General features: G+C 48.1%; 1 protein-coding gene across 1 annotated transcript in view; it reads left to right on the forward strand.

Moving 5' to 3' along the window:
* The first annotated feature begins 1068 nt into the window (after positions 1–1068).
* The window catches only part of CACHD1 (cache domain containing 1), a 197490-nt gene continuing 180614 nt past the window's right edge, over positions 1069–17944 (forward strand). Inside the window, exon 1 of the mRNA XM_014855338.3 lies at positions 1069–1471. Within this exon, the coding sequence (XP_014710824.3) occupies positions 1214–1471 (258 nt within the window). The 5' untranslated portion in view covers positions 1069–1213. The remainder of the gene's footprint in view (positions 1472–17944) is intronic.

Consider the following 17944-nt stretch of genomic DNA (forward strand, 5'->3'; position numbering starts at 1 on the left):
CGGCTTTACCCCGCCCCTCCACCCACTCGTTCCAGGTGCTTCCAACAGGTGATTCCTCCGAGTCTGAGCCAGGAGTCGGGAGCAAACAGGAAGGGTAACCTCGCCTCCCCAGCTTCGCAGAGGAGAGGTCTGGGGGCAGCTCCAGCTCGGTAGTTCTGTGGGTCTGGTTTTGTTTTTTGCTTTTCATGGGATCAGAGGGTTCATTTCCGAGGAGAGACAGAAAGAACTGTCGTATTTAAGAGCAAAAGACTTGGAGACAGACTTGTGCTTCAATTCTGGATCTGCGTCCTATCCCCGGGGTGACCTTCGGCAGTTTATCCCACCTCTCTAAGCCTCAGTCTTTGTTACCTAAAAATTTGGGATAAAGATACATCCCTCAGAGGGATGTGGTGGGGATTAAAGGATAATGTGTACAAACCCCACAGCACAAGGCCGGGCACACAGTAGCTGGTTAAAAAAGAACTCGGCGGTTCCAGCGAGCGCGAGCTATTGTTGTCAGACCCGGGGAGAGGAGCAGTGGGCGCACCCACGGCGGCCCCCTCCTCCCCAAAGCTCGGCCTGGCAGAAAGCCAGCGTCCTAGAACTTAAAGGGACTTTCGATGGAGGAGCCTGGCCGGGTGGGACCCCGGGGTCCCTCGCGTCGGCGGAGGCGGCGAGAGCTGGGGGGCTCGCTGTCGCCGCCGCGAGGGGGGCCGGGCCCCGAGAGGAGAGCCTGCGCTCCCGGCCCCGCGCCTGGGGGCCGCCGGCGAGGCGGGAGCCGGGGCCGGAGGAGGGGCGGGCGGGCGCTGTCCCCGCCTCCCGCTCCCTCCATAAATCACCGCAGCCGCGGGGCCGCGCCGGGAAGTGCGCGGAGCCGGGGCGCGGCGTGGTGGCCCCGGACGCCTCCCTCGCCCGCGCCGCGCTTTCTTCCAGGGCTTGGAGCCCTCGGCGCCCGCTCCTCCCGCGGGGCCGCCGCCCGCGCTGCGCCCGGCCTCGGAGGCGAGAGCGCGCCGCGCCGGCCCGCTGTCACCCGGTCCCGGGCCGCCGCCTCCCGCCCGCCGAGCCCGCGATGGTGGCCGCCCGCGCTCCCGCGCTGCAGCCGGGCGCCCCCTAAGTGCCGAGCGGCCGCGGGAGGGGAAGAAAGTTTCGCGGGTGCGCCGAGCGGGCCCGGGCGCACCTCCCTCCCCGCTGCCCGGCGCCTGGAGCCCGCCGGCCGCGAGTGGGGGCAGGCGGCATGGCCCGCCAGCCGGAGGAAGAGGAGACGGCGGGGGCGGCCGCCCTGGCCCGCCGCTGCCCGGGCTCGCCCGGCCGGGCCGGGGCCGGGGCCGGGGCCGGGGCGCGGCGGCCGCCCCTCTGGCTGCTCTGCCTGGTCGCGTGCTGGCTGCTGGGCGCCGGGGCCGACGCCGACTTCTCCATCCTGGACGAAGCGCAAGTGCTGGCGAGCCAGATGCGGAGGCTGGCGGCCGAGGAGCTGGGGGTCGTCACCATGCAGGTAAGTGGCCCGCTTGCCGCCCCCGAACTTGCCAGGCGTCCTGCTTCTCTCCTGCGCAGAGCCCGGTCCCATTCCCCAGCGCAGGTCCCCTGGGCCGTGCATCGACCTCGCTGGCATGCACAGAGCCCCCCTTTCCGCAGGACACCTCTGTCCTCTGCTCAGACCCCCTGACTACACGCCAACTCCTCTGCCGCGCGCTGAGTCCCCCCTCCCTTCCTCCGCTGCAGAAGCTCCTGCCCTTTGCGTGGAAGCCACTCTCCCTGCCGCAGAGCGCCTTTATCTCGGCGAGGATTCTCCGGTTCCCTCGCGCCTCCTTCCCGAATTTGCCCCGCAGCCTTGTTTTCACCCAGCCTCCCCTGCAAACTCCCCTCCCCTCTTTGTGCATTCGTCCCGGGGCGGACGGCCCCGCCTGGCCCCCAGCCTACCCCCTTGACCGCCACGTCGTGTCCCCCCGACCCAGGCGCACCGACGGGCGCGAGGAGGGGAGGCACCGGCGTGCGCAGCTGCGCCCGGGCCACCTGGGTCCCGGCCGAGAGCCGCCCGGTGCGTTGGGGGAGGGGCTGGCCTGGTGGATTCCCGACTCTCGTCCTGTGGGGGGACTTTTGTTTTTGTTGCTTTCAGCTGTTGCTGTTATCGGTTGCGCGCTGTCCGCCGTATGATTATTGTTTTGTTTTGAGTATGCCTTTTTGGAGGAGGAAAAAGGGAGCACAGTGAATAAGGCTCCCGTTCCTCTTGGATGTTTACCATGGTCGTCCTCCCCAGGAGAGGAAGGGGCTTAAGAAAGATTGCCCGCGGCCAAGGAGGAACGCTGAAGATGTTGCTAGTAACCAAGAGGGGTAAAAATTGCTGAACAGCAACCACCTGGAGATTCTATGCCGCCGCTATTGTAACCGACTTGGCCGGAAAGGCCCATTCGATTAGCAGAGGTTGAGGTGACATTCCGGGTCTCAAACCCTCGCTGTAACGTTCTTGCGTAGAACACCCTCATTCTCTTCTGCGTTCTAACCACCACCATGGTGATCAACGTGGTCGTCTTCGAAAGAGCGAAGTTTCCAGGAATGTGTTCTTGGAATAGGTCTCTGATTTCCATTCCACTGTGACCACCCTTCCACCTCCCACTGGGAGAGGTGTTTTGAGTCACTTTGGGATTCAGGTTTCTGACGTCTTTTTTTTTTTTTTTTAACCTCCCTCTTTCCAACCCCCACCCCTCAGTCACCTCCCAGGATGATACAATTTTCCTAAAGCTAGTTCTCAGACCTTTTCTACTGTAGGTGAAAGACGATTGGTTTTTTTTTTTTTTTTTTTTTAAAGAGTAGGGTGAGGTTGAGGGGTGGATGGTTTGCTTGAAAGATCATTCTACCTTTATTTGCAGACACCCGACCCAGAAGTGCAACAGAGTCGGGGTTTCTGCATTTGCATAACAATAGACAAGCTTTTAAGATACATCATTTAACTGTCCTTTTCTATGCAGAGCTTTCAGATTCAGTTATAATTTTTTCCACATGCATTTTCTGATTTCTGTTGATTGCCGGCAGAGTTCTTAGGAGTGAAGTGACTCTTAGAGGAAATGGAACTAAAATGTTAGGAGAAAACTAGGATTTGTTTTCTCTAGTGGTGAATGTTTCAATTCAGAGCACAAACAGTTGTATTTTTGCATGGAGACACCTCTTGTAACACAGAAAATTTAACATGTTGCAGTTGTGGGCTGTCCTTGTAAGATTAGAAGGAGTTTGTCACTTTCACCCCATCACTGGGGCTGGAAGAGGGATTTTAGGGTTCCCTCCCCCTTCCCCATATTAGCTAAGGACTTGCTTTTTCTAAGACGCTGACAGCAGTTTTACTGTTTCTCACCCCATCCTTGACAAAAGGTGAAATCGGATCCCAACACATTGTCATTCAGGTAGGGATCTAAAGCAAATGTAGTTTTAAAAGGCTTTCCTGTTGTAAAGGAGACACTTTAGAAAAAAAGCTCTGATCGGTGGGGGGTTTGTGCCCAAATGGCCCTTTATCTCCTCCCAACTGGCCGCTTTCTAACACCTTTCCAACCTCATTGTAAAAACTGGCCTCCTGGGGACAGGGTTTTGTCTGGCAAAATGTGAAGTGGCTTCTCTCCTTTTTTTGAAAGGAGAGCACATACTGTATTTAAATTCCTCTTCTTGAGCTGTACATTGATCTGCCACTTGCCTCCATCTGGGAAAATTGGGGAAAGAGTCTCTTTTTAATTTTGTTAGACTGCCAGCTTTTTTTAGGGGGGATGGGGAGGTGGGAATACTTGCAAAATAAAATCTAAGGCAGCCTGGATTTTTGGCCCCTGGAACAAAGACTGCGAGTCTCACATTTTCCTCTGTCAACCTCTGGGATCTGTTCAAGTGGATCTGAAATTATGTGCCTTTAGTTACCTGAAGAGCAGATCGTATCGTATCGTATCGTCGTCCTTTGTGGAACGTTAGGTTTTATAGCTGTCTAGCTCATCTGTCGTTCAGAGGGGGGAGCCTCATGTGGACATTAAGGTGAGTGGGGTCAGCCTTCTGTACACAGGTATGAGGGGTTTGGGGGGGTTATGTCTCTGCAGGAGAAGACTGTCCTCTCGCTTGAGAGATTGACTTCTTTCGTTTGACCTTGGCTTTTCCAGCACAGTGCAGATCTTTCAGAACAGCATCCCATTTGACGAGAAACTTTCTGTAGGTCAGTTGATATGTAAAAAGCCTATTTTCAGACTTCTAAGTTGCTTCTGCTGCTGCTGAAATTCTCCAAAGACAATTTTTAATTTTGAGAAGTTACACAGTAGCTCTCGAAAGATGCCTGTCGCAGCGTTTTGAACGGTCGCGCATCCTGTTGACCGGAGGTTGCGAGGGGTAATTTTACAAAAACCAAAACCAGGCCTTCTTTCGGCGCTGTAGTTTCCCGTGGCACAGCTCTTGTGCTTGCTGACGGAGAAGACAGTTTGAACGGCGGTCCATCTTGAAGGTTTCCTCGGAAAGGTTTCCTCGTGGAGGTGGTCTGCTTGTTTTGTTGTCGTCGCTGTTTAGTAGTGGACAAAATTTTTAACATCTTTAAATGATTCGTACCAACTGATCTTGCCAGTGCCCTGGGAAAGTTGCCACTGAGTCCTCCCCCCCCCCCCCCCCCCCCCCCCCGGCAGCAGACATCACCCATCACAGGTTAAAGTCAAGAACCTGGTCCTAATCTCCTCAGGGGCTGATCTGGGGAGCAGAGAGTGGCTGTGTCCAGGGAGACTCGCTTCCGCGTGTTCATTCATGCAACAAGTTTTTATCAAGCAGCCTCGTGGAGTGGAAGGAACTTCCCATTGGGTGGGTGGAGCCCTGGGTCCCAGCTCTGCCACTTACACGTTGGGTGATCTGTATCTGCAGAATTTGGGGCGAGGATTCTTCCTAGAGAGTTGCTCTGTGGGCTTACTAGAAATGGTGCAGGTGAAGGCACCTGTTAATGTGAAGCTGGGGCTGGGAAAGGTTGATGGACAAGGTGGTTCTTAAGTGGAAGAAGGTTCCTGGAGAGCTTACTGAGCACAGGGCACTCTGCTAGGTGTCTAGGGGATTTCCAAGGAGGTAGCCCAGCACAGCCCCTTAACGGAGTTTACGGTCTGGAGGAGGATGTAAGATCGCACAGGTAAAACGGTTAAGTAACAATGCTTGCTTATTAGAAGGCATATCTGGCTCTGGGAGCCATTTCACCAGGCACTTATAAGGCCCATTTAACATTATATGACAATACAGGCTTCCTAACAGCAAGGGCCTGGCGCAGGGCCAGCGTGCCCGCCTTGATCTTAGTTCTAACACAGCTCTGCTGGGCTGGGCATAGTCACTGGGAACTTGGCAGACACACCAGCAGGTTGGTCAGTCAGCTGCTGTATGGGGCCTGGAAGGGGTCAGAGGGGGTCCTTCCAGTGGGGACAGAAGAAATACCAGAAGCACAGACTAGAGCTTCCACTCACATCGAAGAAAGAGCGGCAGCCGGGACAGACTTCAGGAACTGAAGGGCTCCACAGGGGCAGGGTGTTGGCTGGAAATACAGAGCGATGTGGTCGATAGGGGCCGCACTGGAAGTGAGAGGGGAGGCCTTCTCTATGCACCAGAACAGCATTGCGCAAGGTCATTGTTCGCTGTTGCATATGTTCGGTGAACTCTGGGGGCTTCTACTCGGTGAGGGACCTTGGGTTACTAAGCTGGGGGTACAAGGTGAATAAGGCCTGGTCTGCACCCCTAAACTTTCAACTGATGATGGGGACAGATAGGAAAAGATGCCTCACGATAGAGGGCATTAGTGAGAGGCAGAGAGGCGTTAGAATGCAATGGGTCAGTGCGATGGCAGAGGAGCAGGGCATTATGGGAAGACGGAGGGCTGCACAAGCCCACCGGGGGAGGTCACGGAAGTCGGCTGCTCCTTCCTCAGCCTTTTCAGTGAATCGTCTGTCCACAGAGGCTGACCCTGAAAGCAGCAGCCTGCAGCGTATGAAGGGTGAACTGAATCATTGGTTCATCAGACATTGCTGATTCCCTTGGTGGCACTGGACAAGGTGGTTGGTACATCTTAAGTGTCTGAGTAGCGAGTGGCTGTGACTCTTGGACCTCTTCACATGGCCTCATGTCTTCTCTCCTTTCTTTGGCTGTCTTCCCTGGAGTATCTGTGGTTGCTGGACTCAGCTGTAACCATGCTGTTTGCAGCTATGTTTAGGTGCGGCTTGTATTTTCCCCTAAATCGTGTCCATCATACCAGGAATGGCATGCCTTAGGATGATTTGAATGTGTACGTGGGCAATTTAGAGTGTGTTTTAGGGGGAAGAAAGTCACCTGTATTTGCAAATAATGTGGTTTGCTTCTATGTGCTGCGGACAATAGAAACCCTCGTGGAAAACCCACTGCCTTGCTCTCTTCCGAAATTGAGTATTTGGAGTAGGAGAAAACAGACCAGTGATGGACGACTCTGAGTTGAACTTGGTAGGAATGAGCCCAAGGAAAAGTGTGTTGAATGACTTCTGATGGACTCTCCCTGTTTGCTTGGTGCTCCTTCCACTTCCTCCCCACTGAGACCTGTGCGAGCTGGCATCGAGCTGGCATCGGCGCCTGGGCTTGTGTTCTCCCTGCCAGTCATACTTGAGTCTGGAGGGGCAAGGGCAGGGCAGGGAGGCGGTCTCACGCTGTATGACTTGTGCTATTTCTGGTTGCTGCTTGAGGAGCTCCTTCCGTGAGCTTAAGGGGATGAGCAGACAGGAACCGTGCAGAACTCTGGGATTTGGTTATTATGTGCAGTGGGGTTTGTTTTGGATATGCTTGGATCTGGTCTAAAGTGTACTGAAATTCAAAATAGGAAGGGACAAAAGTTTTGACTCAGCTAGTTATTAGCTGGAACTTCCAGTATGTTATTAAATCGCTCTGAACCTTAGTATCCTCATGCTTCATTTGGTTAATGGAGGGAAATATCTTTTAGAAGATAAGTGTCTATCACAAAGTCTGACATAGGAACAGTCAGTAAACAGAAATAAATATGGGACAGCCTGTTTAGTGCCAAGGCACAGACCCTGGAAGGCAGCAAACACATAGCTCCCGAGCCTGAATGAAACAAATCTAATTTTCTGCAGAACCTGCAGATTTCAGAGTGATCCATCTTCTGTCCTGGGGGTTACCAAAATGTGCACAGATCTCAGGGATGCGGTGCAAAACCATTCTTTGGGGTTTGTGAAGACTATATTAGACCTGCTATTCACAGTTATTTATTTGCTTTTGAACTTTTTTATTACAAAGATTTGAAAAAATATACAAAGTAAAGAGACTAGTGTAAGAGCACCATGTACCTCTTAGTCAGTTTAAACCTTTACCAACTCGTGGTCAGGCTGGTTTCTTCTCTGCCTCTGCCTCCGCCTCCATGGCGTTTCCCCTCCACCCAGGTTATTTGAAGCAAATCCCAGGTATCACATAATTTCATCAATAACATTTTTATTGCATCCTTATTTAATTTCTATATTTTTAAATGTTTTATATACATAATATATTGGTGCACTAGTCTGTAGATTTTGCAGTCCACAAATAAATACAAATACTTAGGAGGGTATGTACTTAAGTTTTTATGATGATGCACCTGAGCGAACCCATCGCTGTGTTCCCTAGCCCTTTGCAAATAGCTAGTATCTTTGCCCAGCAACCTCGTCAACCATCCAGATGTAATGCCCAAGTTTCATTTGGGAAGCTTCTCTGGGACCCATTTTTTTCTCCCTTGCACATGCCATCTGGCCCTCGTTTTCATGCCTGGCTCTCCCCAACAAGGCTGAGGTTCCTTGTTTCTTAGTGGCCAGCTTATCATCTGTGCACTTATTTGACTGCAGCATGGACTATGTCTTCTCCTTACTCAGTTCGCTCCCCCTTCCAGAGGATGCAGGAGTGAAAAAGGGACCAGCAAGACAAGCTGTAAGTGTGAGAGGAGAGGGTTGAAGAGCAGAAGTTGGACTGTAGACATATTTGTCTTCTGATCAGTCTGTCAGCCAGCATTCACTGGGCGCCTCATTGCAGCCTCGGAGACAGGAGAATGTGGGAAAAGTTTAGGATATCAGTGCTTTCCCTCAGAGCTTGTGTCTTGTCAGGGAGGCTAAACCAGTTTGTATGGGGCAAGAGAGCATGGAAAGAATTGCTAAAATATGGGATCTATGTTAGACCTGGGGTTGCTACGTCTAACATTTACGGGAGTCGGACACGATGGGTGAGGTGGGCCAGGTGTTGGGCATTGGGGAGGGGTGTCAGCTGATGTTGACTGGAGGGCAGGGCCAGAGTGGAAGGAGGCCGGGGCTGCTCAGCTCCCGATTGTTGCTCAGTGGCAGTGAGAGTCTGGTGTTGTCATGTGACTGTTTTTTGGGAGAAGTTGGATATCTGATTTTTAGATGAAATCTCTTGATTCTTAAAATGATGAGGACTAATTCAGATTTTTAAAAAAACATCGTGTGGGCCAAACCAAACATATCTGCAGGCTGAATCAGGCCAGAGGCCACGAATTTGCAGTGTCTGGACTAGAATTATTCCATGGTCTCCGGGAGGTGAAATCAGTGCTCGCGTGTAAAGGGGATAGGGAAGCAAGTTTCCGTGTAACAGAAAGGAAAACTTTCCCATAGAAGAGTTCTAAGTTGGATCGCTTTGGGAGATGAGCTCCCTATCATCATAATTACTTAAACAAATAGTTTTTAAATGTTGATTTGGTACCAGGCACCATGTTAGGTCTGAGATAGCCATCAGTTACTTTCAGATGCAATGAATGTTATGAGAGAGGAGGTTCCGGCTGCTTGGAGAAAGTGTGTTGGGGATGTTAAGCTATTTGGGAGTGGAGAGGGATTCTGGAAGGCCTCCTGGAAAAAGTGGAATGAATAGGAGTTGGTTAGTCAAAGAATGGAGTTCTCAGAAAGCTCCTTTGAGGAATGGAAAGATGGCATTAAGGCTTGGAGTGTAGAGAGCTAAAGGGAAGAAAGGGCTCCGGAACAAGTCGGAGAAGCAGCCAGAGGTCAGGTTGTGGGATCCTCCATCCTTCCTGTCAATCAAGACATTATAGGGCAGGTGTCAGCACACCCAGTTTACACCAGCTTGAAGGAGAAAGGAGCCCGCTGCCTTCTGCGATTGCCCATCCAGGGCAGGGCTAGGTTAGGGCTTAGACGGTGGGGCCCACACTCTGTTTCTCTCTCTGTGCCCACTTTTCTTAGATAGGCTTGCCCCTTGGTTTCAACACGGCTGCCAGTAGCTTACCAGCGTTTGAGTTGGAACTAGCTACTGCTTGTGCCTGTCTCTCTCATATTTGGAGCAGATGTGCTCCCGGGCAGAGGAACTAGAAATCTAGAGACAGCTTGGTCCCTAGAAAAGCAAGTTACCTTGGTCCCTAGGAAACTCAGTGAAGTGATTCAGGATTCTGACTCCCTTAGCAGCCTCCAGCTTCCAGGGCCTGCTCCATATATCTAATTCTGCCCCCCCAAGTCCAGGTCAGGGAGGGCCTGCTTTGGGGTCTCCCTGCTTCTGGTGGGCAGACAGGCTAGCCGGGTTCCCCTGGTGGGCTCGTGGTCTGCCCTGAGGGGTTGTACCGTTCCAGGCTCTGCAGGCCAGCTCTTACAAGCATGCCTTTTCTCCCTGACCTCTCAGATCCACAGATCACTGGGTAGGACCAGGGAGGGTCAGATCTACCTCCTTCACTTTACAGATGAGAAACTGAGGCCAGCGGGACGTCTGGAGATCACACCGGTAGGAAGGGGCAGACTAGAACTCAAGCCTTACTCTTAGGACTCGTGCTTTTTGACCCTTTCACAGTACTATGCTGGGGGAGCTCCATTCTTCCAGGACAAACAAGGTTGCCTTAAGATGGAGAGGAACCTCGACTTAATTAAGGATCTTCACATTCCTTTTGGAAAAAAATGTTTGCTTTAGTTATTTTATGGCTGGAAACTTAAAGCCAATAGTCTAATTTGACAGTTAACTGGATTTTTTATGTTAAGTTATTTAAATTCCTAGAAGTCAGTGAGCCACTGAAGAAATAAAAAAATTCTGAGACTTATTACAATGCTGTTAGTCTTTTTTTTTAAAAAAAAAAAAAACAAATTTAAGTGGTCAGTAGCTATTTATAATTATGAACCCCCACCACCAAAGTAATATTTTTGTTAAAAAGGTAAAGCATAAAAAGAAAAGAAAACTTCAGGGGAGGAACAACTTTGGTTTTTTGGTGTTTATGTAAAAGTTACAGAAGGAAATTCCACCTGTAATTTTCAGGCAAAGTTCTATTTTGGAATTGAATTTCAGGACCTGCATCTCTCCCTAGTCATTAGCAGGATGAAGTTCGTTCTTTCTCTCTCTTTTATTTATTTTTACTTTTTTGGTGAAAATTGGAATAGTGTTACTACTTTGGAAGGTTTTAAAATTTGATTTGATAATGAAACAAATGTCATTTGAATGCCTCTTTACCTTGCCAACTTTGTTCTGAGTTCAAAAGAAGTTTTCCCTACTTCAAATTTCCATAGTCAAATGATTTCTGAGTTAATTACAGTTAGAAAGGTTCCAGCACCTGAATACCAGAATGGGTCAGCTGATAAGCAGCCTCTGGTCCATATTTTCCTGGAAATAGTGTGCTTTATTATGATTGTGGAGTAGATGCCAGAGGAGTAAATTCTCTGTTGTACGTGATAATGTCTTGGTTCTGTTCCAACCACAACGGTTATTTCAGAAAGTCGGTCAAAGCCCAAGACGGCAGCACTTTTTCTCCTGATTCCACTTGGATATTGTTTTTTAATTTTATTTTTGCATGGAGTATCTTCAAAGATACCTCGAGGCCCTGGTGGAAGGGCAGTGAAAATCGGCAAGGCAGTGAGAATGAATCTGAATTTTTAATTAGGCTTTGAGTTGTTTCTTCAAAGCATGGAGACATCATTAGTGATGTAAGTCTTGTTGCATTAGCAGAGACTGACGGTTTGCTTCAAACAGGGAGAGTGCAGCTGTCCTGTGCAGATAAAAGTTGCCAAGTGCAGAATAGCAAGGTGGATTGGTAGATAATTAGCTGTCCCCCATTACTGCGGTGTGGAAGAAGCCTGCCAGTCACGGGCAGGAAGGAGGAATTATTAGTGGGAGAAAATCCAAGTGTGTCATAAAGCAACGTGGAATCACTTCAGCTGTGGCAGAGCTGATAAGGCGTCTATTAAGGAAACAAGACACACGGAGCCTGGTATATGATGGCCAACTTGCTTTTTAAAAAAATCTTAATTCATAAGAGGAATGGCCAGAAATGAACGATCCATAAATCCACTGAAGGACCGATTCACCAGTCTGCCCTGACTCGGTGTATCAAATAATTAACCAGCTTAAAATAGTCTTCTTATTTCCGTGCCACTTGAAAATAAAGTAAGGATTCTGTATAGGAAAAAAAATCACAGGGAAGCCATAAAGCCTTGACAGTTACTGTGCTGTGCATAACCATGAGAAGATATTTGGAGAAGAAATTTTGAAGTATATCACCTCCCTGATATGTGTTTTGCAGCATTTATAAACAGCATGAGGATGTTTTTATGGCCTTATTGGTGGAATACGTGAGTGTGTGTATTTAAACAGTTGTGAAAGTATTTCGGTGGTCGTTGCACTCATCTGTGGGAAATGAGAGCTGTAGAAAGACCTGTTGAGTTTCTTGTCTATCCTCAATCATTTACTAACTCAGTGAAACTTTATGGGGCTTTTTTGTCCCCTGGGATCGCTCCCTGTGCCCCTGCCGGGATACTGGACTGCTTTGGTGTTTACTGATTGGCTTTCTCCAAAGCCAGTGCCTCTGCCGGCAGCCCAGAGGCAGGAGGGGCTGAGTGGCTTGCGTGCCCTGTTCTGCGTGGAGGGTGCCCTCTGAATCAGAGCTGCTCTTGGCTGCTGCAGGAGAGCAGCCTGCTTTCTGCTCTTTGCTGCTTGCTCTGTTCCCTTCCCAGGGGACTGTCACTGGGTCATTGCCGCCCTGGGCAGTTTTGGAGAAAGCCTGAGAACTGAGGTTGGTGGTCTTGGCGGTCGGATCCAGAGTTGGTTTCACTGACCCTGTGTGAAGCTGTGAAGCTGGGATATTTGCCCCTCTGTAGTGGGGGGATGAGGGGCGGGGCGGGGATGGGACACACAACAGGATGGACACTAGACTGTGCTGATTGTGGACCCGTCTGCTGTGCTATGGGCTGAGATCCCTGGAGATTGTGTAAACTCAGATGAGCATCAAGGCGGCCTGGAAATTTTAATTTGCAAACCTGTGTATGCAGATCAGAAAGGTGGGCAAGAGTTGCAGGGGTGGGAGTTATTGGAGCATGAGCTCCCGCAGGAGCGAGCCCAGGTTCTGTTGCCTGGATATTCTGGCCTCGGCTAGCACTGGCTGCGGCTCGAGGTGAGGACGCAAAAACTGTCTGGACTCCAGCAGTCACGTGGCCATATTCAAACAGCAGGCTTTGTAACTATCTAATAGTTACTATTCCAAATTAGCTTTTACTACTGTGTTTCACGTGTCCATTTCGTTACTCACTCTAGACTGACAGTGAAACGTCTTGAGCCTTTACTTGCTACTTGCTCCTAAAGACTTAACATGTTTCAGAGGCATGAAAGAGACTGGCAGAGTATCAAGCACTTTCATTCTCTATTAGTTGGCCTGATGTCTAATTTCTTCATGTTAGGGAAAGTTGGGGTATGCATATTGAGGACGTTTAGTAATATAAGAAATACAAAAATATATGTGTACTTGGAGCTACGTTATCCTAGAGGTTAAATTCATCAGTTAATTCACTTAAATATTTATCGAGCATATACTATATGCCAGGTACTATGCTTGGATTTGATTTGTGGTTAAAAAAAGAGACACGATCCCTACTTTTATGGAGTGTACCATGTACCAGGGGAAATAGACATTAAAGAAATAACCATATAAATAAATATTAATTATAAATTTCGAGGACTGTTAGAGTACCAGGGAGATCCTTTAAAAATGTCAGATAATGTCGCTTCTCTGCTTAAAACTCTCTATAGTTTCCCGTCTGACTCAGAGTAAAATCCCAAATTACAGTGGCCTTCATGCCAGATATGATGTGGCCGCTGATGTCTTGTGGCCTTCTCTCTCACCTGCCCTTCCCACCCTTCCTGCACATACACCGTTCCTCCAGCACTCCAAGTACACACCTGCCCCAGGGCCTTTGAACATACGTTCCCCTCTGTCTGGGAACAGCAGGAGGCCTTCCTTGCCCATCCTCTTTAAAACAGTACCCTCCCTTGCCTCTCCTCACTCTGTCCCTTACCCTGTTCGTTTCATTTTATGTTTGTCATGCCTCCTAACCTCTGCAGGTGAGCTTTTTATTGTTCACTGCTGTTTTCCTGTGGGATGGCACGTGGCACTGAGAATCACTCAATAAATACTTACTGGACAAGGGTGAGTGGGAGTGATCATTCCAGACTGGGTGATATGTGTGAGGAGGAATCTGGTGAGGTGATGGAGAGAAGGAGCCGATTGGGGAGGGGTTGGGGCTAGCACAAGGAGGAGGAATAAAGGCGGAATACTTTTCTATTTTATATGTAAACCATATTTTATTTATCTCTCCATCCACTGATGGACAGAGGTTGCCTCCACCTTTTGGCTATTGTAAATAATACTACGGTGAACATGGGTGTGCAAATATTATGAGTCCCTGTTTTCAGTTGTTTGGGGTATATACCCAGAAGTGGAACTGCTAGATCTTGTGAGAATTCTATGTTTTATTTTGTAAGGAGTGCTCATACTGTCTTCCATAGTGGCTGCACCATTTTATATTCTTTTTTTTTTTTTAAAGATTTTATTTTTTCCTTTTTCTCCCCAAAGCCCCCTGGTACATAGTTGTGTATTCTTCATTGTGGGTTCCTCTAGTTGTGTCATGTGGGACGCTGCCTCAGCGTGGTCTGACGAGCAGTGCCATGTCCGCGCCCAGGATTCGAACCGACGAAACACTGGTCCGCCTGCAGCAGAGCGCACGAACTTAACCACTCGGCCACGGGGCCAGCCCCTGCACCATTTTATATTCTTACCAGCAATGTACAAGAGTTCTAGTTTCTCCAGATCCTTGCCAACACTTAATCTTTTTTTTTTTTTTTTTTTAAAGATTTTATTTTTTCCTTTTTCTCCCCAAAGCCCCCCGGTACATAGGTGTGTATTCTTCGTTGTGGGTCCTTCTAGTTGTGGCATGTGGGACGCTGCCTCAGCGTGGTCTGATGAGCAGTGCCATGTCCGCGCCCAGGATTCGAACCAACGAAACACTGGGCCGCCTGCAGCGGAGCGCGCGAACTTAACCACTCGGCCACGGGGCCAGCCCCCCAACACTTATTCTTTTAAAATAGCCAGCCTAGTGGGTCTGAAAGTGTACTCCTTTTGGTGTAGTCTTCCATGAGTTTTGACAAATGAACGGTCACGTAACTATCAACCCCTACAGTTTCACCATCGCCCAAAATTCCCTGATGTGCTCCTTTGTAGTCACGGCCCCCCCCAACCTGGAGCCCCTGAAAACCATCTCTGTAATTTTGCCTTTTCCGGAATGTCCTATAAATGGCTGCATTATGGTATGGATTTTTACGTTTAGCATAATGAACTTGTGACTCATTCATTATGTATATATCAGTAGTTCAGTCCTTTTTATGGCGCAGTAGAATTCCGTTGCATGGATGTACTGTCCATTCACCAACTGAAAAACTTTTGGATTTTTTGAGGTCGTAAATCTACTATAAATGTTCCTGCTATGAACATTTGCATACAAGTTTTTGTTTTGCTTTCCTATCTGAGGGCGAGATTGCTGTGTCATATGTTAAGAGTACATTAAACTTGGCAAGAAAGTGCCAGTCTGTTTTCCGAACGAGCTGTCTCATTTTGTATTCCCACTGGCACGTGCAAGAGTCCTGGTCGCTCCACACCCTCACCAGAACTTGATTGGGGCAGTCATTGTAATGTTGGCTGTCGTGAAACGAGTGACGTGGGATCTCGTTGTGTTTCTGGTGGACATTTCCTCATGAGTAATGGTGCCGAGCATTTTTTCATGTGCCTATTTGCCATCACTATATCTTTTTTTTGGTGAAATGTCAAAGCCTTTGCCCGTTTTTAAATTGGGGTTGTTTCCTTGTTGTTGATCTTAAGAAACACCTTACTGATTTTTATTAAATTTGTAGACTTGTACAATGATCACCACCATCTAGTTTTCTAACATTTCCGTTATACCCCAGAGTTCCTGTGTGCTTGTTTGTTGTTGAGTTTTGAGAGGCTTTTTTTTTTTTTAATATGCACACGTACTTTTTATTTTCCTTGTGAGTGCCAAATTCTACTACTGTGAGTTGGTTTTTCTTTTTTTTTTAAGTGACATTGTTCTCATAAGAAATTTGCTTTTATTCCTTAAAGAATAATGATGCCCAGGATTGGAAAGAGTAAAGTGTGATCCAGGATAGATAAAAATCTTTAAAAGAGAGTTAGGGATCTTGCAGTTCTTGTTTTCAGCTAAAAACAAAGCGTCATCGAAGGGTTTGGTTCATGTGGCCTGTGTGGATTCTGAGGCTTAGTCAGTCAATCTCTTGGTGACTGCTGACTGAACTCTGCTGTGTCCCGGCGCCGCTCCGGGTGTGGGGGTCCGCTGATCAACAGAACAGAGACCCTGCCTTTGAGGGGCTTAGATTCTGGAAGAGAGAGAGAGACTTAAATATGCAGAAGTTAAATAAAGATGGCATGGGGCCCTGATCACTTCTGTGAAGGAGATAGAGCAGGGTAACGTGGTGTCCAGGGGGCCGCACCAGGGAGCTGATGTTGCAGGTGAGGCAAGAAGGTGTTGGGGGCAGCCTGGAGGAGCTGGGGGGAGGGGTGGGAATGAGCTTGGTGTGTCTGAAAGGAGGCACTGAGGGAGGTGGGAGGGGAGGAGGAGAGAGGATAGGATGGATCACTATGGAGACCAGAGCCTTTGGGTCGGGTTGGGGCTGAATGGGGAGGCCACTGGAGGATTTTAGGCACGAGCGGGACTGGTTGACTTTGGCTGTAAAAATATCCCTCTGGCTGTGGGTACCCTGGTTGCATGTGGTCGGGGTGCACTTGGGGAGGCAGAAGTGGAGGCCAGGAGACCAGTTAGAGAGCAATGAGGGCATTAATTCTCCACGGAGGGGTAATCACCACATTGACCTTTGTGACTTCGTTTAAATATGATGAAATTGTATTATTTCATGATGTACTTCAACAGAGGCCAACAGGGCCAAAGCTGTGATTTGAAAGAAAGTAGGACAGCTGCAATAGAATAAAGATTCAAGAAAACAGGGCTTTTCAATAGAAAATATAAGACAACTTTTGTAAACTTCATATTTACAGATATTCTCTGCCGAATGATTATCGTTCAAGGCGGTCAAGATCTTAGCTTACTGGCTGTGTAACTTTTGATTAGTCCTTTTGTCCTCATAATGGCCTCAGTTTTCTCACTTTATACCTAGAAAAATAATTCCTGCTTCAACCTTGCATTGTTGTAAGGGTAGCAGTGTAGGTATGTCATAGACTCAGTGTGTCATAAACTCATGGTCGTCATCATCATCATCATCGTTATCTCTGATTCCCTTAGGATGTTTTGAATTGCAAGTAACAGCTTATTCCAACTGAAACTGCCTTTAAAAATACAGTTTGTTGGCTTACACAACTGAAAGGTTTACAGATAGAGTAAGCTTCAGGCACAGTTTGATCCAGAGCCCTGTCTCCATTTTCTTCTCCCTGTTACTCTCCTGGCTCTGTCACCCTCTAGGTGTTAGCTGATCCTCAGGCTGGTTTTGCCTGTAGTATATCAGTGCAGTGATTCTGGGCCTCTCAGGGACACATATGTCCTTGTGAAGAAGAGGACCCCTCCCTCCTCCACTCATTGTAGGATGCCTTGGGCCTCCCTGACTGGACCTCGCTGTGGTTGGTGGGATGCAAGAGGATGGGATTACATTAGTTTGTGCCAATCAGGACCTGCTCCTAGAGCGGGGCGTGGGGTTGAGTCCACCTGTGTCTCGTGACTGCTGCATCATCCAGGCATTGGGGCCGGGAGACAACACAACACACAGGTTGACACAGTTTTCACTGTCATCATTCCAGTGACTATAGAATATGGGAGCGATTTTGACCATTTTAGCTGGTCTTCATTATCCCTCCCCCCCTTTCTAAAAATTTAATTGATCATTTACTGAGCACCTGCATGAAACATAGAACGTACTTGATGGTGTCATGGCAGCATGATAATCTGGGATTCCTTGATCTGTTTCGTTAGAAAAGTCTGAATCAGTTTAGAAGGCAGTTCTAATACTTTATATATTAAAATATAATTTTAGCTTTATCTAAGGTCATTACGGCTTCAAATTATCTACATGTTATGAACATATTATGACAGACACATCTTAATACCATACTAGATTTTGTAGACAGAATCATGTTTCTAATCACCTGCCGGCAGACGCTTTATAATTTGCGTTTTATGTAGTTCAGTGTTCTGACCACTCTCTCTGTGTCCATCCCTAATGTCTTGTTTGGCTGTTGTGTCTGTTCCATGATGACACCTAGAAGAGTCATGAAGAGACTGGCTGGTTTAGGGTGTGATTATTAAACAGCCTCCATTTAGTTCATTTGAAACTAAATAATGGTTACTATACCTTCAAATGAACACAAATAGAGATTTTATTGGATTTTAATAAATGTTCTTTGAGAGATTTATTGTTACAAGAACAATTAATATCTATTCTGGACAAAGTTATAGAGAATTCATTTTTTAGGGAATCTCATTTTGACGTAGTCAAATATTAGCAAGGAGGCGAAGTATGAAAAGTATCTTTAGTTTATCCCCCCCAAATTTGTCTTCTATCTGATCTGATTCAAGAGTTATAGGACTTGAATGTAGCAGTGAATTTCTTGTTGAATTTTCATTCAGCACGTTCATGAATTATTGAAGTGAAGGTATGTGATGCCATTTCCCAAAATATCTGACCTCGAATC

Source organism: Equus asinus, chromosome 16 (assembly GCF_041296235.1).
Source record: "Equus asinus isolate D_3611 breed Donkey chromosome 16, EquAss-T2T_v2, whole genome shotgun sequence".
NCBI lineage: Eukaryota > Metazoa > Chordata > Mammalia > Perissodactyla > Equidae > Equus > Equus asinus.